This window comes from Oreochromis aureus, linkage group 2, assembly GCF_013358895.1.
Source record: "Oreochromis aureus strain Israel breed Guangdong linkage group 2, ZZ_aureus, whole genome shotgun sequence".
NCBI classification, from domain to species: Eukaryota; Metazoa; Chordata; class Actinopteri; order Cichliformes; family Cichlidae; genus Oreochromis; species Oreochromis aureus.
Genome location: NC_052943.1, coordinates 13031428 through 13055076, shown reverse-complemented (window position 1 = coordinate 13055076; position 23649 = coordinate 13031428). Strand labels below are relative to the sequence as shown.

At 38.0% G+C, this 23649-nt stretch overlaps 1 protein-coding gene across 2 annotated transcripts in view; it reads left to right on the top strand.

Annotated features, from left to right (window-relative positions):
- The first annotated feature begins 1228 nt into the window (after positions 1-1228).
- LOC116335261 (protein diaphanous homolog 1) overlaps positions 1229-23649 on the top strand; it is a 95480-nt gene continuing 73059 nt past the window's right edge. For both annotated transcript variants that reach the window (XM_039618417.1, XM_039618410.1), the window contains exon 1: positions 1229-2008. In XM_039618417.1, the coding sequence (XP_039474351.1) occupies positions 1910-2008 (99 nt within the window). In that variant the 5' untranslated portion in view covers positions 1229-1909. The remainder of the gene's footprint in view (positions 2009-23649) is intronic.

Here is a 23649-nt window from a genome sequence, read left to right as displayed (position 1 = left end):
GCTCATACAAGAGGGCCTCAGAGTATTAACTACTCCACCACATTGAAAGGAGCCAGTTGATGTGGTTCAGGCATCAGAGTAGGCCGCCTCTTGGATACCTTCCCCAGATGAAATAGTAACTGAACAAGTGGAGAAAGAAGTTGCAAAAGAAGAAGGAGTCATCAAAATGATCTCAGTGGAAAGGTGTCATTTTTAAGTAAGCAAAACAGGTTTAAAAGGCTGAAGAATGTCAAATGTAGAAGTAGAAGAGTGAGTGTCCACACCCAAGTGAAGGCTGCCATGGTTTGGGGATGCATTTCTGCCAGTGGTATTGAAAATTTTGTCAAAACATTTGTAATTATAAATGCATAAAAGTACCGTCAGAGTTTGACCATGTAATACCATCTGGAAAGAATGTGATTGCTTGATCATTACTTCAGCATTGTTGAAGCAGAGTGGGATCATCTTGACAGACAATTGAACAAAAGGCAGCCAATATCCAAACACAAGCTTTGGATAGCATCCTTTAAGAAGCCTGGACAGAGGCTAAATTTAATTTTAGAGAAACTACATAAAGAAAATAACTGTATAAAAGTTAAAGCTGTGTTGAAATATAAAGGTGGTCATACTAAACATTGATTGTCAAGCTTGTTAGAATTGTACACATGATCTTGATGCCTTATATACTGTACTTCCATCTACATTTGCACATATTTTAATAGATTTCTGCACATATTTTCCATTTTCCTAGCAAAACATTAAGAACTGACGGTTGGCTACAGACTTTTGCACAACACTGTATAGAAAAGCCTGAATTTGCTTGCATTCTACAGTATACATAAAAAAGCTAATTAAAGTAATTGCTCTGTTTTAACCATTATATTGTTTCTGTATCTGTAATGGAACTTCCAGCAAGCTATTGCAACATGTAGTTTGACTACTAGATACGACATTACTTCCCTCAACATTACTACTTACCAAAAACTGTTATTCTTCCGTATTCTTACCTGACGTCTGAAGTGGGTTTTTTTTGGGGGGGGGGGGGTAGGTTCCATTTATGACACAATACACAGCTGTCTCTGTTTCTCCCGTCTTTGTCATGTAAATATTTATTAGTCTCATCTTGTACGGCATGCCTGGAAACTGTCTGGCCCATCAGCTGCATGTGGTGGAGTTAGAGCTGTCAGATAAATCCTCTCAGGTGAAGTGGCAGAACACAGGCTCCTCCCCCTCCAACTACTGCCGAGCGGACTGTCAGAACAGGAAGACGCCTTTATTGCTAAAGACGTACTCGCTTCCCCTCTGTCAACCAGGGGTTAAAAAGTTTCTAAGTTCTAACAGCCATGGAAACAAATTTGGGACACACCGTCGACCTAGGTCATTGATAACACCAACTTACCGCTCGCGCTGTGGTCGTCGAAACAACTCGTGGAAGCGGAAAGTTTTTTTTGTTTTGTGTTTTCCTTTACCTAACCTAACCTTACTGTTACAAGCTAGCCTAGCTGAAGCTAAGGTTAGCTCAGATAGTACCGTATACATTCAGGACCTAAAATCCACATTCCTGAAAACTTCGACCTGTGTTGCATGTGGAAAATAATAGAGTGGCGTCCTCACTTTATATTTTATTAACGCAACAGGTTGTTTTCGTACTTTTCGTCTCGAGGAGTTGTGTTGGGCTGTGCTTTGAATTTCCCTCCTTCAGTGATACCGAGAGGCGGCTTAACCAGGGGCTCGTTTTGTCTGTTGGCTTTCTACCAAATTATTAGCAGCACTGCGCTAATTGTAGCTAGTTAGCCTGCGGACCAGCCTAGGCCCCTGGGAATAAGGAGTTGGCATTTTCCATTGGCGTTTAAAATCTAAAAAAAGGGATTACTGTTCCACGTGTTTATTTTGACATCCAATTCAAGGAAACGGATTAAAAGGTAGAAATATGGATCAACAGACGGGGAGTTCTGCCTCAGCTGCTGGTCCCAAGAAGGACAAGAAATCAAAGAAGAGCTACGATGATGGAGATGGAAAAAAGAAATTTGTGAGTATCCCACTGGTTCAACTTCCTGCACTTTTATCATGTAACCATCAGTGGGGGTGGGCACCAAACTGCTGCACTAAACCACTGATTGTCTTCCTCTAAAGTTTTAAGTAAAGCTACAAAGCGGCGAGCTGCCACCGTACCTGTAATTACTTTCGCCCCCTGGAGCTGGCTTCTCACCAGCTGTCAGTGCAGCTTGAAATGGTGCTCAATAGGATTCACGACTGAGGTCAAAGTACTAGAAAGTCAGCAAATGAGGAAGTAACTGGCACTTTAACTCCGAAGACATAAACTCTCCCATAAACCTTATATTTTGCAATCCCGACGAGCTCCCAGCAGCCCAAGCACCAAACCTTTCATTTGCACATGTGCAGTTAATAATTATTGTGTTTTCTTCTGCAGAATGGGTTTTATATATGGAGTTGCTATTTAAAGCAAAAGTATTTAAATAGAACTGTGTACTCGAATGAAATAACTTTCTGTGATAAGGTGGGGCTTAAATTTTCCCAAGGTGACTTAATCTAAATTACTGTAGGTGGTTTCTACTTGACTTTGTCAGCATGTATGATTCAGCGTGGTGCGTGCCTGCCATAGTTACCAGTAGTGATGTCTGTCATCAGCAAACTGTTTTGTAATAGAACACTTGGTCATGTCTAGCAACAGGTGAAACCTGATACAGTGACAAACGGTAACCATAGAGGATGCAGACCAAGTAAACGGTTAGTTTCAAAGAGTTTTCAGTCCATATTAGAGCCCACTTAATTAAATATTTGGTGCTTTAGAGCCAAGTGAAAGGAAAATGTTTCATAGAGCAGGTGTTTTTTCCCCCCTATGTCTTTTCTTTAAAACGTGTGTGTGTGTGTGTGTGTGTGTGTGTGTGTGTGTGGGTAGAATCAGTTGGACGTGTGACCAAAGGTACATACAGCAAGCATTTGAACTTTGAGGCCCTGTTTTTGTGACAAAGACCAGCATATTAGGGCATTTTACGTTTCCTTGCAAAGTTGCCTGCTCAAATAGGTGGTGTAATGACAAGCTGAATATAATATAGAGCAAATGTTTGGTTTTGTGCTTATGCAGCTTTGGAAAAAATATTTTTGTTTGAAATCAAATTAAGGAAACTGTTGTGGCCATTAACACCTAGTATTATAGCAGTGTTGATGTACACACAGGGTTAGGTAGGCTAGGCCTACCTAAAGTAAATATGAGTCACAGACAGAAACCAATTGTGCAATCACCTGAGATAACAGTACATAACTGAGTCCATTTTTTACTGAGTATGCCTGAAAGTGTAAGTTAGCTTCTGCATGCCTAGAATAATTTATGTCCTTGACTACAATGCACTTCTGTTTCTGAAATAGGAACCCTTTTTTTTGGAGAGGGAGAGAATTTGATTACACCGCTGTGAGAGTTTAGAATTCTTTGGTCTACCTGATCTACAGTGTGACATCAGCTTTCGCAACTCTTCTGTCTTTCGCTTTGTCTTGTCTATGACTTCATCATGTTCCTGTTCTCATTTTAGACATATCAGTGATACATGATGGAGTACGTTAGACTTATGACTAGGAATGAGAATTGAAAACCGGTTGCATTTAAAAACTGGCTTCTGTTAGAATGCCGCCAAACCCATCAACTCTGTTTAGGAATGCTGGCTTGTTTTACTGGTATTTGGACTTTGAAAATTAAAATCTGACCTACAAAATAGTCAGCTGCATTTGTTTAAGTAAAATAATAGATACTTTCTGGCCACTTTGTTAGGTACACCTTGCTAGTACCTGATTGGACCCCTTTCTGGCAACCTGCTGAAGTTCAGGTTCCTCTGACTAGGAAACTGTTTTTAAATCTCCTGTTGTCCAATTTTGGTGAGCCCATGTGAATTGTAGCCTTCGTCTCCTATTCTTAGCTGACAGTCACAGGAGTGGGACCATGGTGTGTTATTCTGCTGCTGTAGCCATCTGCTTCAAGGTTTGATGTCCCATGTATTCATATCAGGTTGAATCGACTGGCCATTTTCCTTTGGCATCCAGAAGGCATTTTCACCCAGAGAACGGACACTCACTAGATGGATTTCTTTTTCCTTTTTTTTTTTTTTTTAAAAACCATTTTCTCTAAGCACTTGCGATGGTTGTGTGTAGTAATCTCAGTAGATCAGCAGTTTCAACAATGTCACTTGCAAAGTCATTAAAAATCACCCTTCATTCCCATTGTGACGCTTGGGTTGAACTTCAGCAGGTCACCTTGACCATGTCCTGTCCTTTGAGCTTGTTTTTGGTATTCTTATAAATACTTATCCGTTTATGAATATTTTTTTTGTGTGTCTTCTGGGATGCGATCTCTCAGTTTAAACATGATATAGTTTGCTAGACTGTGTCATGGTTTTTGGAAGAGTCTATACTCTCCCTTGTCACTTTGCAAACAACAGTGCCTGTCAAAAGTGACATCACAACAACGGACACCCACCACACTTTGGTGTAATTTCTACTTGATGTGCGCCTCTTGATCTTTTTGTAACCCAGTGCAACTGGTTTGGAGACATGTTTGTAAAAGAAGTTATGCCTTTACCATCAAGTCAGTGATATATTATTGCAGGACCGTGCAGATTACAGAGAGGGAGAAACTTTGAAAATAACTTCATTATCATCTTAACAACAACAAGAGTAGTAGTAACATCATTTGGATTACTCGTAATGCAAAGGTTTTCTTCTGAGATTTCAGGAGACTGCAGCGTGTCTATCATGCTTCAGGTCTCAGTATGAATGGTTATGGGGCTGTGGTGATGTCACAGACATCCACAATAACCAGTGCAATGACAATAAATGAGGCATGAGATGTATATTTTTTTTCACGTAGTATGTTATTGGAATAGCTTCAGCTATATTTCACATCTATACAAAATCTGGCTATTCAAGTATACTAAAGTTGTGACAGATGGTTATTTTTTTCATATCCTCAAAATGGAAATCTTTCTATTGTACTCATCACAATAATTTTCATTATTTAGATGTTTACTAACCTAGAGCTCAACTTGTGTAATGTTTACTACGGCTTGGCCCACAGATACATACTGTAGTGATGTAAGGCTGTGTGTGGGCGTGACTGTAAGCTGAAACATGTGTGTGTGATTCAGTGGATTTCACTTCACACAGACTGTGTTAGGCATATGTAGCCTGCAGTTAGGTTTATCATTAGTGTTAAAAATATGAGTCAGTGTGCCTACAGTGAACTTACCCAAGGTGATCCAAGCAGATCATTTTAGCTGTGCTCCCTGAAGAGCTATCTCTGTTCTTTAGGCCCAGCGAGACAGAAAAGAGCAGCATCTTTGCTGTTGACATAAACATGCTTACTCAACCCAGCAGGAAGGCACGGTGTGGATTAGCCAGGGATCACTGCCTTTGGATAGCTGTTTGTAATACAAGGTGAATTCTAGATCAGAGTCTGGCTCTGGCCATTGAGTTTGGCAGTAACTTGCATGTTGTTCTGGGGCTCCAGAGATATCTCTCTGATTTTCTCATAAATCGTTTGTTGATAACTGGATGTTGGCATTTTATGTGATCATTTTAGCTAGTTTAATGTGGGTTTGCAGTTGGTAAAGTGTTAAGACAGAATAATAGGGTTTTAAGTTTCTGAAATTTGAAACTATGTGAGAGGATGTCTTATGCTAGAATTTAAATGATTGTTTCCTATTTTTACTTTAATCATCATTGCAAACTATGTAATGTTTTAGTATGTTTCTTTAGTAATTTATGGCATAAAAGAGATGTAGATTTTATATTTTTCCTGAAAGTGGAAAAAGACAGACCTGTTGAATTTAAAACAAAAACGTACTATACTACCAAAATATACATTTGCACCCAATTATTATGTGTACCTCATTTAAAGTGGTTTGGGCCTTTTTTGCCTTTGGAACTGCCGTAAGTCTTTACGGTATAGCTTTAACAAGGTGCTGGAAACAATCCTTAGATATTTTTGTCCTTATTGGCATGATGCTATAATACCTTCCTGCAGGTTTGCAAGCTACAAGTCTCAAGACCCTTTTTTTTCAGATCAGATAGCTTTGTTCAAGTCTTTTATTATCCAATTTAGATAAGCCCATATGATTTGTAGCCTCAGTTTCCTGCTCTTAGCTGACAGGTTTGACACCAGCTGTGGTGGACAGAGATGTGTTCAGAGATGCTCTTCTGCCTACCTTGGTTTTAACATGTGGTTATTTGAATTACCTTCCTATCAGTTCAAAGCAGTTTTACTATTTTTCCCTGAACTCTGGCATAAACAAGGCCTTTTCACCTACGGCCTGTCACTGGACACTTTCACTTTTTCTGACGATTCTCTGTAAACCCTTGAGGTGGTTATGTGGGATTATCCCACATAACCACCTCAGTAGATCAGCAGTTTCTGAAATCCTTAGACCAGTCCATCTGCTACAATCAACCATGCCATGTTCAAAGTTATTAAAACACCTTTCTTGCCTTAATGAATTGAGTTATTTCCATGCGATTAGACATCTGTGTTTATGAGCAGGTGTACCTAAGAAAGTGGCTAGTTAGATTATATTTCTCTATAGTTGAGGAAGTTGGAGTTTTCCAACCTCAATTTGCCAGCTGATTTACTTGTCATGTAAATATTTATAAATGGATGCGATTTTCTTTAAGTTTTTGATATTATTCGTCATTAAATATTTCACTTATGAGGAGAAATGTATAGCAATAATGCCCTTAGTCTCTTATTACAAAATGTATAGTCTCATACTGATTATTCTGTCCCTTTAACTATATTAACACACTTGTTGCCCATTCTGAGGACAACTGTAATACACTCAACCACTATAACAATAAAGGACTATTCTCCTCTATTCTAGCAATAGAAAAGAATAGAACAATAGAATAGAACAACGAGGTAGTTGTTTGCCCCACTGGACATGGGTTTGAAGAGTTAAATGCAGGTTATTATGTTGTTGTTGTTTTTTTAATCATTAAAAGTCTGATTAATAGCAAAGATAAGTGGATCTTTCTTTTAAGCATAAAATCTCATGCCTGCTGGTGCCTTTGTGCACCAGTGCACCAACATCCTGGGGAAACCACCTCAGCAAATGTGTAATTTACCATAACTGCACAAATTAAGCAAGTCAGGTCATGACTCTTTAGTCACACATAAAGTCTGGCTCAGTGTCAAGTACAGTAGTTAAGACTGCTTTGGTGTACAGTGGGTCTGCTTTGCCCACACTTTCTTTCAGACATGTGTTTTTTTGTTTTTGTTTTTTATTAATCTCTCTGCATTTAAATGTGATGGATTCAGGTCTGAATGAATATCCTGGTCAATTTAATGTAAAAGTCATGACAACAATCTTAATAGGTTTATTTTACATTTGCATTATCCTGTTCACCAGAAAACAGTGTCAACTGTCTGCAGCTGATAAGCTGGCATGCACACGATTACACCTGTGAACGTCTCTTGTAAGCAATTTAGCTTACTAAAACCTTTCTTTTATGGAAGCTGCCCTTAACAGCAATAACATGTCGGGGGGGGGGGAGAAACCAGTTGATTGGAAAATGCTCACATTTATTCAGCACAGCGTAGGATATGTTTGACCTCATGCATGTGTCCCCATGTTCCTATTGTCTAAAATCATACTTATAGCAAATAATTGTGTGTAATATGTAGTGCTCTCATCACTGACCTTGGGCTCTTAATGATTCTCCAATTTTAAAGAATTAATTAAGCCAACAGTGTTGCTTATCCTATGTCTTAAAAGGGCTATAGGTACACCCAGACACATGGGTTCCTGTTCCATGCATCACAGGGGAAGAAGAGCCTACTGTGAGATGAAGAATAGGATGACTGAGTGCCAGCATGAAACTGGAGTGGTTAATGGACTGGTAGTGGCAGGGGCCTCTTGGCTCAGCGTGAACAGCAGTATTTTACAGAGTAAGGCTGAGCAGGGAAAGCAAGTGAGCCATCAGTGAGTGGAGACTGGGGGAGGCAGAAGGGGAGAGAGAGAGAGAGAGAGACAGGAAGAAATGAATGAAGGGAGGAGTGACAAAAACCAAAAGAAAGAAGCCAGAAAGGTGAATATATAGATAAGGAGATTAAGTAGGGCAGAAAATGTGCACTGGGTGTGCAGTCAGCTATAATAAGTTACAGGTGGTGTGAAGCTTAAATGAGTCAGTTGATTCTACAAACACAGTTGCAAGGTAAATGGGTGCTGAAAAACTAGGAGCAGAAAATCTCTGTAGCCCCTCTTTATGTGGTTGTAATGTCTGATCATGTTGCACCTGTGATCACATGCTAAATTGGTGGTTTGTTTATAACTCAACTCAGCTCACCCAGACAGACACCTCGCAATACGATATTATAGAAATAATTCAATCACAGTATGATATTTTTGTGATTTTAAACAATTTTTGTGACATGCTTAGTTTTGGAGTAATATGCTGCAATTTATCGCCTGTTTCAACTGGAAATTAAGTCCTCAAAGTTGTCGATATCTGTTTTATCCAATAAGATAATTAATTTTTTTTAGTGCAGAGTGAGATTGTCAAGCATACTAACACTATCGCGAAAACTTGATATAAATGTTGCCATGAGACAGTCAGTTTGCTGTTAGTGTGATAATCAGTATGCTTTTGAATGTATTCACTTGGTCAGTCAGATGCAATAGGTTTCTGATAATACAGCAGTTTATTGTGATTGAATGATTGAAAATCGCATATCTGTTGCTGTTAAATTCACATCTGGAAGCCAGTTAATTCAAGTCCCCTCGAATTGTGCTAACTCACTAGGATTCATTAAGACTTGTGATAGGAACAGGTAATCTGTATACATTCATAAATTAGACAACAATTATTTGCAAACCTTGGACAATCTCAGAGTGATTGCAGACAGAGTCAGACTGCAACTGCTTGCAGAAAGTTTACCTCCTGTCAGCAGCGATGAGCCATCTTTTTTTTTAGTATTCCCAAAGTACTTTAATTAATTTGATAAAATACAGATATTTGGTGTCCCTGTATCGATACAATATCACCACACAAAATAGTGCGATACCATGCTCTAGCCATTTTTCACCTCACCCCTAGTATTTATTTTAACAAGTAACCCAGTGAAAAGTATAAAATTATGTTAGATTTTAAAAAAAGAACAAAAAAAGAAGAAGAATACAGAAAGGATAGTTTCTTCTAGACCAAGCAACCCCAATAGAGAACTGTATATGTACCAAATACAGACTAAATTGTTAGCACTTTCTCTGATGATTTGGCCAAGTGCAGAATCTTTGTTTTTAGGCCTACAACTGAGAAACGGCAATGACACTGTACCTTTTGTCAAAATGCATAGTTTTTTATGCTTAATTAAGAAGATCAATTTGACCACAGACAGGTGAGAAACTGAAAGTCTCCCTGCTGTTTACACTGTGTTGTTGACATCAGCCTGGCTATAGGAAGCTTGTTAACTAGTTTGAGCCAAACAAAACAGTGAATGAGGTAGAATCTATACAACACACTCTGGATCAACTACAAGAGAGTGAAATTTCTGCTAACTGACAGATATCCACTCTACGCTGATGAAGAATAAATCTTGTACAACCAAAAATTCACAAATCAACTGCACACAGCACTGTTGCAGCCAGGCAAGCACACAACCTCTATCTTCACTAGCAGTAGTTGACATTCACAACTCTAAATAATAATATTAAACAATTATCATAGCTGCTTATCTGATAGCAGTTATCCAATAACCACAAACCCAGCCACAGGTTGTCACAAGATGGTGTACTGCTGGTGTTCCAAGTCTGGATAATTGGGAAGGTTGCGTCTGACATGTCTTTGCCAAATAAAATGTGCTGGTCCATCCCCTGGAGCAAAACCTGTGGAAATAAGGGAGCAGCCGAATGTACCTTTTATCTAGCATCCACATTAGCCACATCACTAGAATGATCCTAAAGGGGTGAGCATATGTACTGTAGTCCCTGTTTGCTCTGTTGCTGTTGCACAGATCAGAAAGCAGCTGCTTTCTCTGAAGCCTGTTCCAACTGGATGTGAGAGCTGAGTTGTGTAATAAAAATTCTGGGAAACACACACTGGAATGCAGAGCAGGTACACCACTGAAATACAAATACTTAGAACATAATCTCATCTGGGTTGTTGGGTGTGTGTGTTTTGGTTTTTTTGTTGTTGTTGTTGTTTTTTTTTTTTTTCTCAGACTTCTGCTATTATCTTTGTGAGGCTTTTTTTGATTAAAGGTCACTTTTGTAAAAGAGACTTTTCCTGTTAATGTGTTTTTTGCCTTAGAAAAAAAATAGAGCATATTAACATAAAACTGCAAAGTAGAAGTGTTACAGATGCATGCATATGGCTGAGTGAGTTTGGTTCAGCATGAAGTGTCTGTCGCGTATGCCCGTATGATAGTTACTGTCAGAATAGCATGTTTATCTGTTTTCTGTTTGCATTTTTCAAACAAAATAATATAAAAATTAAACCAACTGCTAAGATAAGATAATTGTTATATTGCACAAATGTATTCAAGTGTTATAAATCAAAGTGTTTGTGTTGCTACTCTGAAGACAGACAAACATTAGATTACATTATCTTATTTTCAAAGTTTTTGTGGGTATTTGTCTATTTTTATGATTTAACAGAGTTACAATCACTTCAGACAATGAATACATAATGACAGTAATCTTAAGATGCAGCTTTAAAACAACATGTAGTGGGAGACTTGATCTATATTGGCCACTCTGTCTGCAACTAAAGATTATTTTGTTAATCAACTAATCTAAAAAAAAAAATGTAGCTACTCCTGTTTAATGGTTTACTTTCGCATTTTCACTCCATACCCGAAATGGTGTTTGCTTAGCAAGCATCATCAGTAAGAAGTTTTCGACATGTAAGCTAACATTTCTTTTTAAATTTTATTTTATTTTTTTTTATTGGCCACAAAACTGCAAGGAGAGAATTGTGGTTGTCATCAAGTGTTAGTCTTTTGCATTCCATATAGATGTACTAGTTCAATAGATGTACTACGGTCAACTGTCAGTCACGAGAAACAAACTGTCATCACAACTCCATCTTGTTCTTGTCAGATGGAGTAGGTTTCATTTTTGGGTGTCAGTAGTGTGCATTGTCTGTACAGGAACACGCCTTCCGGTCTGCAGTGGCTTAGAGGTGTGTCTGCTGGTGTGCTTGTGTTTTGTAGTATGATCGAAAGAGCCAGTAGGGCAAACTGAGCATTCTGTTTCTGTGTCATTCTTTGTCATGCTCATTTTTCCTCACTTATATCACTTCACCAAATGCCCATGTGCACATGCTGCTTACATCTGTTGAATATTTACAACACTTTAATCCACTGAAACTTGAAGGCTTTTCAGTTGAAACTTATTAAACAGGCGCCACTGTTGCATGCTACTTAAATAGCCTCATCACAGTTGGTGTTCACGCTTATTTTGTCAGTTGTTACTTCTTACTTCTCCTATTTTTTTAATCATTTTTTTTTTTCACATTGTGTGCACACGCATGCATGCTCAGTCATATACACATATGGAAACGTCAGTGTTTCCACCCTGCTGTATTATTTCTCAAATTCTAAGGGCTGTGGCAGGAAGTTGTGCAAAATAGCGAACAGGATGCTTCCTTATTCGTCCCCATTATAACTTAACCTTATCTCTCTCTTTCCTCCCTTTCCATCAATTGTGCCAGGAGCTACCAGTGGGCTAGCAGATATGTTGATGGTCTCTCTCAAAGGCTTTACTAATTTAAAAAAAAAATGCAGGAAAGGAATTTATCTATGGAACCAAATTGACATGTTTTACAGGTTTGAGATGGACGAGTAACTGTATGTCCTGAGAAAATTAGGATTTTCTACTGTTGAGTTTCAAGATCTAGACATTTTTAATATTCTGGACTCTACAAAATATAATCCAGATGAATTTGTTATGATGGTGTTTTGACTGAAGTCTACCCCAAAATGTGCCACATACATAGGAAGTGGCAGTCCCTAACCTTTAACTCTAACAAAATCTTAAATAGATTACTGATAACTACTTAAAAAAGGTGTTACAGTAATACAATAAATTTTCTATTAATTTTTAATGATGAAGTTCCACATTTTGTTTTGCACTTTGTATATGTGGCGTGTCTAATTAGCTGTTTCCTCTAGTGTTAGTGAAAGACAGAAGTGTGAAAATAGCATACTGTAGAGTTCTTAGATGCTACCACTTCTCATAATGCCTTTTTAAAGCTTGACACATGTTGCTTTTGGCTTTCTGATGGTGTGAACTAGAGCCTTTTCCTGACTTTCTCTCTTTTAATAAGCTTTTAAAAACTTGTTACTATATTAATGTTTAGCTGAATTTAAATCTTAAAACATTTCTGGCTGTAGTGTATAATTATAGGCCAGTCAGTCAATGAGCTGTTTAATGATTGTCGTGAATGTGTGTGTCAGTCAAAAGCTTATTGTATGATAGGGCTAGGATTGGGACTGGGAAAGATGTAGCTTCTTAAGCTGTCACTATGCTTCTTCTGAATTGCCTGTTGGATTGTTGAATAGCTTGCCAGAATTTTTAGAAGGTGTCACTAGATGGTCTTTTCTGGCATTTGTGACACTAAGAGTATGTCTCTTAGGATTTTTTTTTCCCCTCTGTACTATAGTAGGATGCTTTTTGAGTTTGTTGAGCTGAGGATATTGGGGTTGAAAACTCAGATCTAATTAATGGGATCACTAGGACAGTTGCTGTTCTAGTGATCCCAGTGAAAATAAAGAAGATCCTCTAGAAATATAAGAAGAAATGCGTTTGCCTCATCACAGTACTATTGTCTCTTAGGCTACGTTCACACTGCAGGACTTAATGCTCAATTCCGATTTTTTGATCAAATACGATTTTTTTTCGTCTGGTTGTTCACACTACAAACAAAATGTGACAGCAAACACACTGTAGTGTGAAGGGTTCACGGCCCTCAAAGCAGCCCGCATGCGCAAAAGAAGACGTCACACACAACGCTCTCTATTTACGGAAGTAAAAATGGCGGCTACAGAGCTAGTAGGTGTTGTTGCAGCAGTCTATCAATTTCTGCACAGTCGTAACTGACAGAATTTTGACAAATTAATTAGAGAAAGAAGGACACTGAGAAAAAAGAGAGCCCGTGCTTTAACAATGGCCACCATGCTTTCTCGTTTGTCTTCTCCAGCGCTGATAATTGGCGTCTGTCTTGTGTCAGTGACGTAAAAGACGGATTTAATGCGACATGACCATTCAAACAGCAGTCGCTTTCTAAAACATCAGATATGTATTGGATTCAGTACCACATACGAAAGTGACCTAGGTTGGATTTGAAAATATCGGATTTGTGCTGTTCAAACTGTCATACCATGAATGGATATGGGTCGCATAGGGTCAAAAAAGTCAGATTTGATGGACTTTCACCTGCAGTGTGAACGTAGCCTTAGTCATACAGTGGTAAACATGATCTATGGGTAATATCATACACAGATATGAATCCTCCCAACTCTTGTGTCATACTTGTTGTATGTACGGGGGGCTTAGTCAGGATTACCATGTTAGTCCTCCTTGACTCTCCCCAGTCTTCACCTAGAGATTATAGCTAATCTCAGACTGCTCTGTGCCATTACCATGACTGTAAACAGCATGGGCCTACATGTTGTTCTGACAAATATTTGTGGAGGACAAACACCTGCCTTACCTTTTTATAAAACCCCAGTGCATATAAAGTTCCCCTCTCTTTGAAACATCAGCAGCATGGGCCAAGGAGTGAGCCACATGGGCTGTTTACTAGGGCTGCAATGATTCGTCGCCATAATCAATGACGCAAAATATTATTGTTGACGCGTCATTTCTAACTGCAGTAGACTACAGGAAGCTATGGCAGCAGTATTGCTGCTTATCGTCTGCAAAGAGTGCTGAAGAATGTTGAATCGTAAAACAGGATGACAGAAGTACATGGAAATGGAGATTTTAAAAAAAAAAAAAAAAGTGAAAGCATTTTCACAAAGTTGAATGCAGACTGTGCAAAGCGGCACTTTCCTTCAATGATAGCGCTACTGCAGTGCACAAGCATTTGAAAAACTGGCACCCTGGAGCTGTGATGTCAACTCTGAAAGGGTCAGTTATAAAGTTATTGCGTTGTGTTGTTTAAGTTATTGTTTGTACAGTAATGTTTATGTTAGGTTACCTGCTGGAAACTTATTATGACTGATGGTTACCAAGTAAACACTATTTGCTTTTTTTAGCTAGTGAGTGAAATGCGATAGTAAACCATTAAACAGGAGTAGGTATGTCTGTGAATGTTCTTAGTCATCCAGGTCATCGTAGTCTAAAGAGCTTGGAAAGAAAAGCATCTGGACTTCTTTAAGTTAACTTAAAGAACTGAACTTAAAGAAGACCAGATGCTTTTCTTTCTAAGATCTTTAGATTAAACAGAAGTAGCTACTCTGTCTCCTAGTTTTTGTTTTTGTTTTCTCACATTAATGTTACCAGTTATTCAGAATAATAAACCTCTTCCACCTAATGTTAGGTAGTTAATCTGTGGGTTGGACCATCTGAAATACAACCACATTTGTACTTAGTAATGGTCTCTTTTAATTATGTTTTGTTCTGTTTTTGTAGTATCAAGTAAAGGCATATAGAGGAGTTTGTCTTGAAAAGGGGTCATGCAACTCTCAAATGTCATGTCATGACAGTGAGCATCTTTAACATGGTTATCAGCAGTTGGAACATCTCAGTGATAAGCTCAGGCAAATTTTCTTGGTCAACATCCTACAGATCTTGAAGATGATGAGGTCTTGGGATCTGTTTTTAGTGGCTAAGTAAGCAAGGGAGCTAATGTATTGGGGACTGCAGTGTGTGGTTGAGAACCCACTGATTCTCACGGTGCTCAGGTTTACCAATAGAGAAGCTGAACTAACAGGAGACGAGCTAAAAATGAAAATGATCTTTTTGTCATACATGAAGAATGAAGTTTAATGAACCACAGTCTTGCAGAAATCAGAGAACGTGAACATTAAAGGAGTGACAAGTAGAATGTTTGGCTATTTAGGTAGTTATTTGTAGAATATGACCCAATTTTAAATTGTGACAATGAGCAACATGGAAGAATGTCTGATAACACAGAACCCTGGGAAGCCAGGGGAACTGGAGTCCGAAGAACTACAGATAAGGTCAACGAGAATTACCTCTTTTTAGCCTCTGTTCTCCTCATCAGAGAGCTTACAGCTACCTGCCAACTGGTGATAACAGACAAGTTAACTTTATTCATTTTGTCTCTGAGGTTAATTATACTAGGGAAGAAAACGTATCACCTGTTGAGAATTCTGAATGTTTATTGGCTGTGTTTACATGTCCTGTAGTGTTGTGGTTGCCAGGTGCCCTACACACATACTTTATTAATGCAATATACAACAATATGTGCTAATTATGCTCCTGGTGACTAATTTCTTAGTGGACAAGATGAGAGGAAAAAAAAAACTACACTAGCCGACAAGTCTAAAACTAAGAAACACTCCCATTAAATTTGAGAATGTGTAATGTCAAAAGCTCATTAAACAAAAGTATTTTAAAGCATTAGTCACATTCTTCAACAATGAATCATGCTACTTAACTGTGTGGCAGCTTGCATCATCGACATGACAATTGGCAACAAAGAAGAAAAACACTTAAAATAAACCGATGTAACATGTTTTTTATACCATATTTAAACTATAAAAAAATGTTAAAGTATTATTAAAATGTGACAAATTAACATCTGAAAAATGAATAAACTGCCACTGAAAAGTGTGGCGCACCATGCCGTGCATTATGAATGATGCATGCTGTTGGAAAATTCATGACAAGCACTTCAATAAAAGTTGAACTCTAAAATAAAACGAATGATAAATCATCCAGGCATTTTCTTCCGCTTATCTGAAGTCAAGTCACAGGGGCAGGAGCAGAAGCAGGGAAGCCCAGACCTCCCTCTCGCCAGCCACCGCCTCCGGCTTATCCGGGGAAACGTTGACGCATTCCCTGGCTGGCTGAATGAAATAATCACCCCACCAGTCTGGGGCCTCCTCCCAGTAGGACATGCCCAGTTGGAACAAGTTACACAGGTGTCTGTCCCAGCTAGCTCCTTTTGATATGGAGAAACGGTATTCTACTTTGAGCCCAACCAGAATGACTGAGCTCCTTACCCTATTGCTAGGGGAAAAGCCCATCCACTTTTTAGACAAAGCTAATTTCTGCCGCTTGTATCTGTAATCTCTCTTTTTTTCTTTTTTTTTTTTTGTCTTTAAGAGAACTAGCAATAATGGTGTTAGCAAAAAGATCAGGCCGAGAATAACAGATTTATGGCTTTTTCTCACCAATGATGCTCCATCTGGTGGCAGATAGCTGCATAACATTAGGACACCACTATTTACCAGCATTGGGTATCAATTAAAAAAAAAATAATTAAAAATGGATTAAACAACTAGTATGCGTGGTACAGAGTAGTGACAGTAGCAATGATTAGTCAGTCGTGCACAACCCTATTTTATACGCTCTCATTTTTCCTAAAAAGTCCTTTATAAAACATTGGTCATAGGAGATCTTGGTTTGTTTCTGCAAGTGCCAGATGGTGGAGTTTATAAGGAACATCAAAAGTTCTAAATCAAAGCGAGGATGTTAATAAGAAGAAAAAATAGAGTTCTTGCGTGGAGCATGATTAACCACCAGTGCGGACAATCCACCACTTAAAGAAAGTGTAAAAGGAAACTCTTAGTTGAAACTGTTGCAAAAGCTAGCTGTCTTGGAAGTTCTGCTCAAGCTGAAATGAACAGCCCTAAGCACAAATATGCCATCTGTCTGGAGAAGTTGGCTAATGCTAACATTGTCAATGTGTCAACAGTGTCTGGTGAGCTAAAGAAGCACTTGGAAATGGACGCATCTGTTCTGGGGAAGAGAAAAACACTCTGGCCTACTTCAAAAAGTGTTTTTTTTTTTTTTTTTTTTTTTTTTGTTGTTGTTGTTGTTGTTGTGTGAATTGGTCTGATAAGGCAACGAAATGAATAATATATTCATTTAGTGATGACATGCTAAATCTAAATGTTGCAAATTGTCTCTGAAATTGCCTTCTGGCAATATAGGCAAATGAAAAACTGCAACATGATGTGAAATTTGAAATATTGTCTTCTCCTTTTGTTTTTTGGGGAACAAAAACTGTAAAAACCACTCCTTGACTGAACCACAACTGCCTTCTTACAGGGACATTGTTATATACAAGCCTTTGCATACAGTGTAGTCAATTATAGGTTTGTCAGTTTGTGCATTTGACATTTGAATATAATTTGGATATCTAACATGACACAGAACATAGAATTTCCAGAATATGCCCAGGCATATAAAAAAGCATTGTATTTAAAATAGGATCTCAAAGATTAAATCAGTTGTTTGGAAATCACATCCTATATCTCCATGTAAGCTAAGGGAGTACAGATAGGTTTTATAGGTTTGATAGTTGTCTCCTTGTCATAAGATGAATATTATAGCTTGAGATTTGTAAACAATATGTGAATTTGGGTTTGTGTGTTAGCGATGCTGTTGTGGGTGCCAATTGACATTCCTTTCTTGTTATGAGTTCAAATGTCCTGTGTGTCAGAGCATTACTTGAGACTTGGTCTGGATATAACTATATCTCACCAGAGGCTTTTTTTTAATTAATTTATTTTTTTTTTAAGTCTGTGTTAAAATGTGGTAAGAAGTGTGCAGTCTGCTAAGGTCTTTGAAGCGTTCAGTCATGAAACAAATCAGCTTGCAAAGGTACTGCTCATTTGGAGGCATTATAGCACCAGGCTAAGTGACTGAATTTCCAGTGAACCAGTGGAAATCTTAATTGGTACTTGAGCAGTTAATGGCTGTTACATATTGCACTTGTTCCATAAATTAAAAATAGGCTTAAAGATTAATAGCAACCAAATAATATCTTGAAAGTTTGAAATTTGGAAATGAGTAGAAGAATATAATTTTTGAAATATAAAATGTTAAACAATGGGAATATATGTATTATATATTAGAAATGGGTTGACACTACAGTTTGGTTCTTTGAATAGTGAGGATAAAAGTGCCTCATTCAAGCTTCTTTGCTATAAGTAAGGACAGTGGGTGGGGAAGTGTGGGTTGCTGCTAATATTGCAGGGTGATCAAGATAAAGGTGGTATTTGGGCGCTGATTGTATTATGTTAGTGCTTTTGGTTTGTTTTTGTTTTGACCCATGTGAATGTAGAGTACCTACCTCCACCCTCCTCCCTCTGAGGTCACAATTGAATTGTGTGCTATTAGTATCTGTGACTCAGAGTTTCTGCCTTTAAATAACTTTTTATGTGAAACACATATCTAAAATCTGTCCTTTCTAAATTATGGGCTTTCTTTTTTGTAAATGTGAGTTGTTTATTCTCCCCTCCTCCCATTATACCCTACATAGAGCTTTGTATGGCTGCTAATGTGTGTTTTTGTCTTTGTATTCCCTCATGTGCACTTGTTTGGCTTAGTTAAACTCTTTTCCAAGAGCACTCAAAGGCCAATGCTACTGCCCAGAAGTAATACTAGGGTTAATTATTGGGAATATTGACTTAAGAAGAATGGGATTATAATTTCAGTTGTAACTGTATGAGTTTTATCACCAGATATAGCCCTAATTATCAATTGATGTATGGAATGTTGCAGTTGTCTGTTGGAAAACTGTTGGTTGAGTGGGTTCCTCTTCAACCATCTGATGCTGTTTCATTGTATAAGGGCCTGAAGGTCATGTCCATATGTTTAATTTTCTTACTGCAAGGCATTTTGTGACCATCAGGCCTTTGAAGTTAATAAAAATACAACAGAAAGAACTTTGATGGGGAAAAAAGATACAACACTGTGTATTAAAATTTATTAGAGAGGTAAACTGTTAGAACCAAGGAATACTGCAACAACAACAAAAACCCTATTCATATTTAAAAGTTGGTTAATTCTGTCTGGTGTCTATGTCAGAGTAATTGCCGTTGAAGCAAGGAATGAGATCATTGTTGGTTTGGCAAATGCATGTCTCGTTAACAGCTCCATCTCACAGGCTATTCTCTGTATTTTTCTGTGTTGCAGTGTTGACTGTATCTCATTTAGTAGATGGAATTGTCCTGGCAGTTTTAAACATTTATTAAAACTATGTTGAATAATACTCACATTCTTGTTACTTGCTTGGTGGAAAGTGGGTTGGGGTGGTTGGGTTTTGTCTCCATTAACACTGGTGCAGGGATGAGGAGCAGTCATGCAGTAAACATGCCCCACTTGAACTGACATACAATCATTATGTCGTCTGCGCATAGCCCATCAGTGCACTTAAATGCATCTTGAGTCTGTTGGTCAGTGAGGCAACTAGGAGCATTAAAAAAAAATGCGGCTTAGAGACATTCAATTTGCTGACATCCAATTTGACAAGGTGCTGTAGACATTTAACTTCACAGGTTTAGTAAAAAGATTTGGGGGCTCCTATTTGCTTTTGCAATTTAAAATGGGTAAAAAAACCCAAAAAACTAATAAAAAACCCCCCCACAAATCCACTGTATCCGTCTTAACATGCAGATTATTTCATTTTTCTCTTTCTATAAAGCCATGAGACAAAAATGATTGCTGTGCTGTTAGTGAGTGCGTTGTGCATTCAAAAGGCAGACGGCAATAAACGGGTGGCGACCATGTATGTTATATTTTGGTAGAATTATGTTTTTGTGATTTATTTGGCGTATTTATGTTATTTTGCAGTTCTTTCCCCACAGTTACTTAAATATATTTATTTTTTGCCTTTTTATTAGATGGAATATAGATACAGGCACATGATAAGCCCCTGGCCTGTCCTGATTTCTTTTTTGCACAGGGCAAGATGCTTTATGCAAAGCTATTTAGTTGGACTACATAGACTCAAAGACAAGCCTGAGACACAATCAGAAAAATCAAAATAGGCAGGGCTTGACAGTGATCCGTAGCTGGTGACCGCTGATAAGTAAATCATGCTGACAAAACAAAAATTATGTAAATCCAGCTTAAGTTTCTGTTTAAGATCCTTAGGCTATTGATTTAAACATATTTAATTGCAAAAGCCTTCCCCCAGTGCTTCAACACTTCCAGAATACTGCACCAACCAGTGGCTATAATTCTAGTTTGATAAGAAAATATAAATGCCCCCAAATGTAACGTGCCTCACAGATTCTAATCAGTTTGCAAGAGTTCAGTTTGATCCATGCTGGCATCACGCCTGCATGTGTAGATGTGAATTAAAAATAACTTGCTGTTCAACTAATTTATTTAAATGAAACTATAACTTGCACAATGTACATATACACAGAGAATTCATACCCTGCATTTTTGCACACTTTGTGTGCTACTGGATGGAAGCCATTCCTGAGTAAAAGTGGAATGATGTTTAATTGGTAAATTGTATGTAAAGTACAATATGAGCATGACACAGTTTCATCTTACCGAGTAGAACTTGTTAGATGGTCAGATGGAAAGTACTGCTGGTCTTTTAAGTGCCACTTGGTTATTGAGCCTATGGAAAATGTCTTGACCTCTGTAAACAACATGCTGAGCTTATAACCTCAGTCACTGAGCCAATGAGCATATGGTTTCACAGTCAGACTGAGACCTCTTGTCACATTAATTTTCAAAAACATTTTTTTTTTTGCAACCGACATGGCGGCAGCAAAAATCTTGTAGCTTCAGGACGGTACTTTAGAAACCAGTAGGTGATGGCATGGTTGTTGCGTCCTTCTCTTATACATGCCTATGTTCAGAATTGATAATTGATTAACCCCAGTAAAGTTCTTGATGCAAATCATCAAAATGATCTGAATGACATTCACCTTTGAGTGCAACTGATTCAAAGTACCTAGCTATGAGAACATTGGTTTTGCTTCAGGACAAGTATCTGTTCTTGAACGGACCTGTCAAAGCTCACACTCAAAGAACTTCTTTTGAGAGACTTGAAAAAGGGCAAGTCCAAGGCCCTAAAATAACTTGATAAGATTACCGTATTTTTTTTCGGTGACACGAGTACAATACATGCCCCATGCCCATAACACATTAGCAAAACCTATCAAAAAATCTTTTTTTTTTTCATATGATCTTGATCTTTCAGTTAACCTACTGTCTTAATTCAAATTGGCCATCTGACAGCACTCTTGTGTTCACTTATCAGTAAAAGTGTCCAGTCTGCTTTCCTTCATTCTGCATTTGCTTGGTTTTTGTTCTTCATCTGATTTACATAATCTTTCTCACCTCTCTCAGGGTCTCCTTAAATGTGTATGTGCAGGTACACACATACACAGAAATGGCAACAGTGTGTGACTGGCTCATTATTTTGCTGTCATAAGCCAAATGCATTTGCTGATTTGATTCTCTCCAGCTGCCTGGTCTCTGAGACACACGCAGAAAAAGCTGTTTGCCTTTATTTTTGCCACTGGCTTTAGGACTCTATAATATGTACCCTTTACTATGTATATACTGTATGTGTAACCAGTTGTGTTGGCATTTTGTAAAGGGCATTTCATTGAGGGATCACAGAGTGTCTGTTCTGGACTTAAAATTGCAAATGAGCAATCAGTGCAGCACTCTTGACGTCTTGCGTTTGTAAATCTCTCCTCACTTATAACTGTTGAGTTTTGGTTTTTGATTGCGCATGTAATCAGAAATGTAGACACCCATACACATTAAGTCTTCAGGTTTTTCCCTCTTTCAGCCTACTCCTTATAATTTATAGTTATTTATGATCACACCAGTCACCACTTAATCAGCTGAATTTGAGAAAACTTGCTGTTTTTGCTGCAGATTCTTGATGGGAGTTAACAACACTGGGGGAATTGGTATGGTCTACAGTTGTCAATATACTGGGAGAAGTATTACTTGACAGAATTTTACAATACAGTTCTAATAAATAATGAACACTCTAGAGATTTTAAAATCATTAAAAAATGGAACACCCCTAAGTGAAAAGTGATCATTAGGAGATCCGCTGTACGGAGTAGTTCGCTGGCAACTGTCATCACTGTTGATTAAACATAACTCACAGGATAGGTTGAATAAAGTGTCTTGAACAAAAGGACTTAATTGCCATGCTTTCTTTTTTCTTTTTTTTGTCAAAGCATGTGTCCATGTTATGACAGTTTACAAAAACTTGCTTAGGGATGTGTTGGCAGCTTAATGCTTTACACAGACTACAAAAAGAGGAAACCGAAAATGTACTACTTTATCTAATGAGCTCACTGTAGATGGTAAGATGCTCATTTAACTAGCAGCCTGTGCTTAGGGGAGGTCTTTAAATTATAATTAAGCAATTTGAGTTGAGTTTGCTGTTTGATTTACATTAGAGGAAAAAACCTTTAGTGCCCTGTGAGAGGGAGTTCTCATTACAGATTTTTCTGCTAATTCTTGACAATCTAATAATTTTTTTTTGTATGTTGCAAATTTGTAGAAAATGTCTGTCAGTTTCCAACCAGATGCCTTGGTTTGGTGGTTTTGTCTGGGCAGCAGGGTAAACCCACAAGTATTACAGTAACAATACAATAAAAATAGTACAAAGTTGGTATATGAATATTTCCGTCATTTGGGTTGTTGATTTAAAATTTTGTTCATCATCACCAAACACTTTAGTCAGTGTTACTATCTTAGTGATTATGCGTTTTGCTTTAATTGAATTGCCTTTTTTCTGTTTTTGTTAGGCTCTGTTTAACAAACAAAAACAAAGTGGATTAATTTGGTGTTATGTTAAGGATTAGTGGGGCGGTGTAAATAATTGAATCGTTTGCTCTATATACGTTATGACTCAGATCCACTGTTACTCGTAGTAGTATGTCTTCATCACTTAACACTTGCCTTGCTTATTAAAAGGCGTCCTATTGCTGTGGCCTAGTGTGTGATGTTACTGTTACTCTTTCATTAAACAGTTTAGTGTTTCTAACTTAGTGATGCTTTTGTTTATTTTGGTCCAGCCCACCTCTTCATGACTCTTCCGGCTCAAAAAAATGTAGTTGGTTGTGTCTGTCATTGCATATTTCCCTAACTGTACGTGTGGTTTGTAAAGCGGAACCTTACAGTTTGTCAAATTCAAGCTTGTTTTTTGTGTCTCTCTCCCACATGTATCTGTGTTGCTTTCTTCCTGACTACTGTTCAGTTTCCCATGCAATTACCCAGAATCCACTGTGCCTCCTGTCAGCTGTATATTTCCGTTTTGTGGGCGGAGTACTGTAGCACCACAACATTTGTTTGTATGTGTACGAGCCTTCTTTTATGGCATCTGCATGGTGTGTGCCTGTGTGCATGAGCTGAGGGTCTGTTATTTAATGGCAGCTGTGAAAACGGAAGCATTTTTTTTCTCAACTGTCTTCCCCATAATCAATGTGCCTTCTTATTCCCCTCCCTGCTCTTTACCTCTTATTCTTCCACTATAGAAGAAAGTCCAAGAAATTTGTCCTGCTTTGCTCTTTGTTTGTGCTTCTTCTTAAACGAATTCATAAAGGTTAAGCTTTTCTGTGTTGGTCATTGTTACTACTTTAGCTCAGAACAAAACTGAAAGTTAAGTAGGATCAGTCAGGCATAAGTAAGTGTTTGTGTTGTAGGTTAGCAACATAACACTTGGAAGTCCATAATACTTTTTGTAATTTGTAAA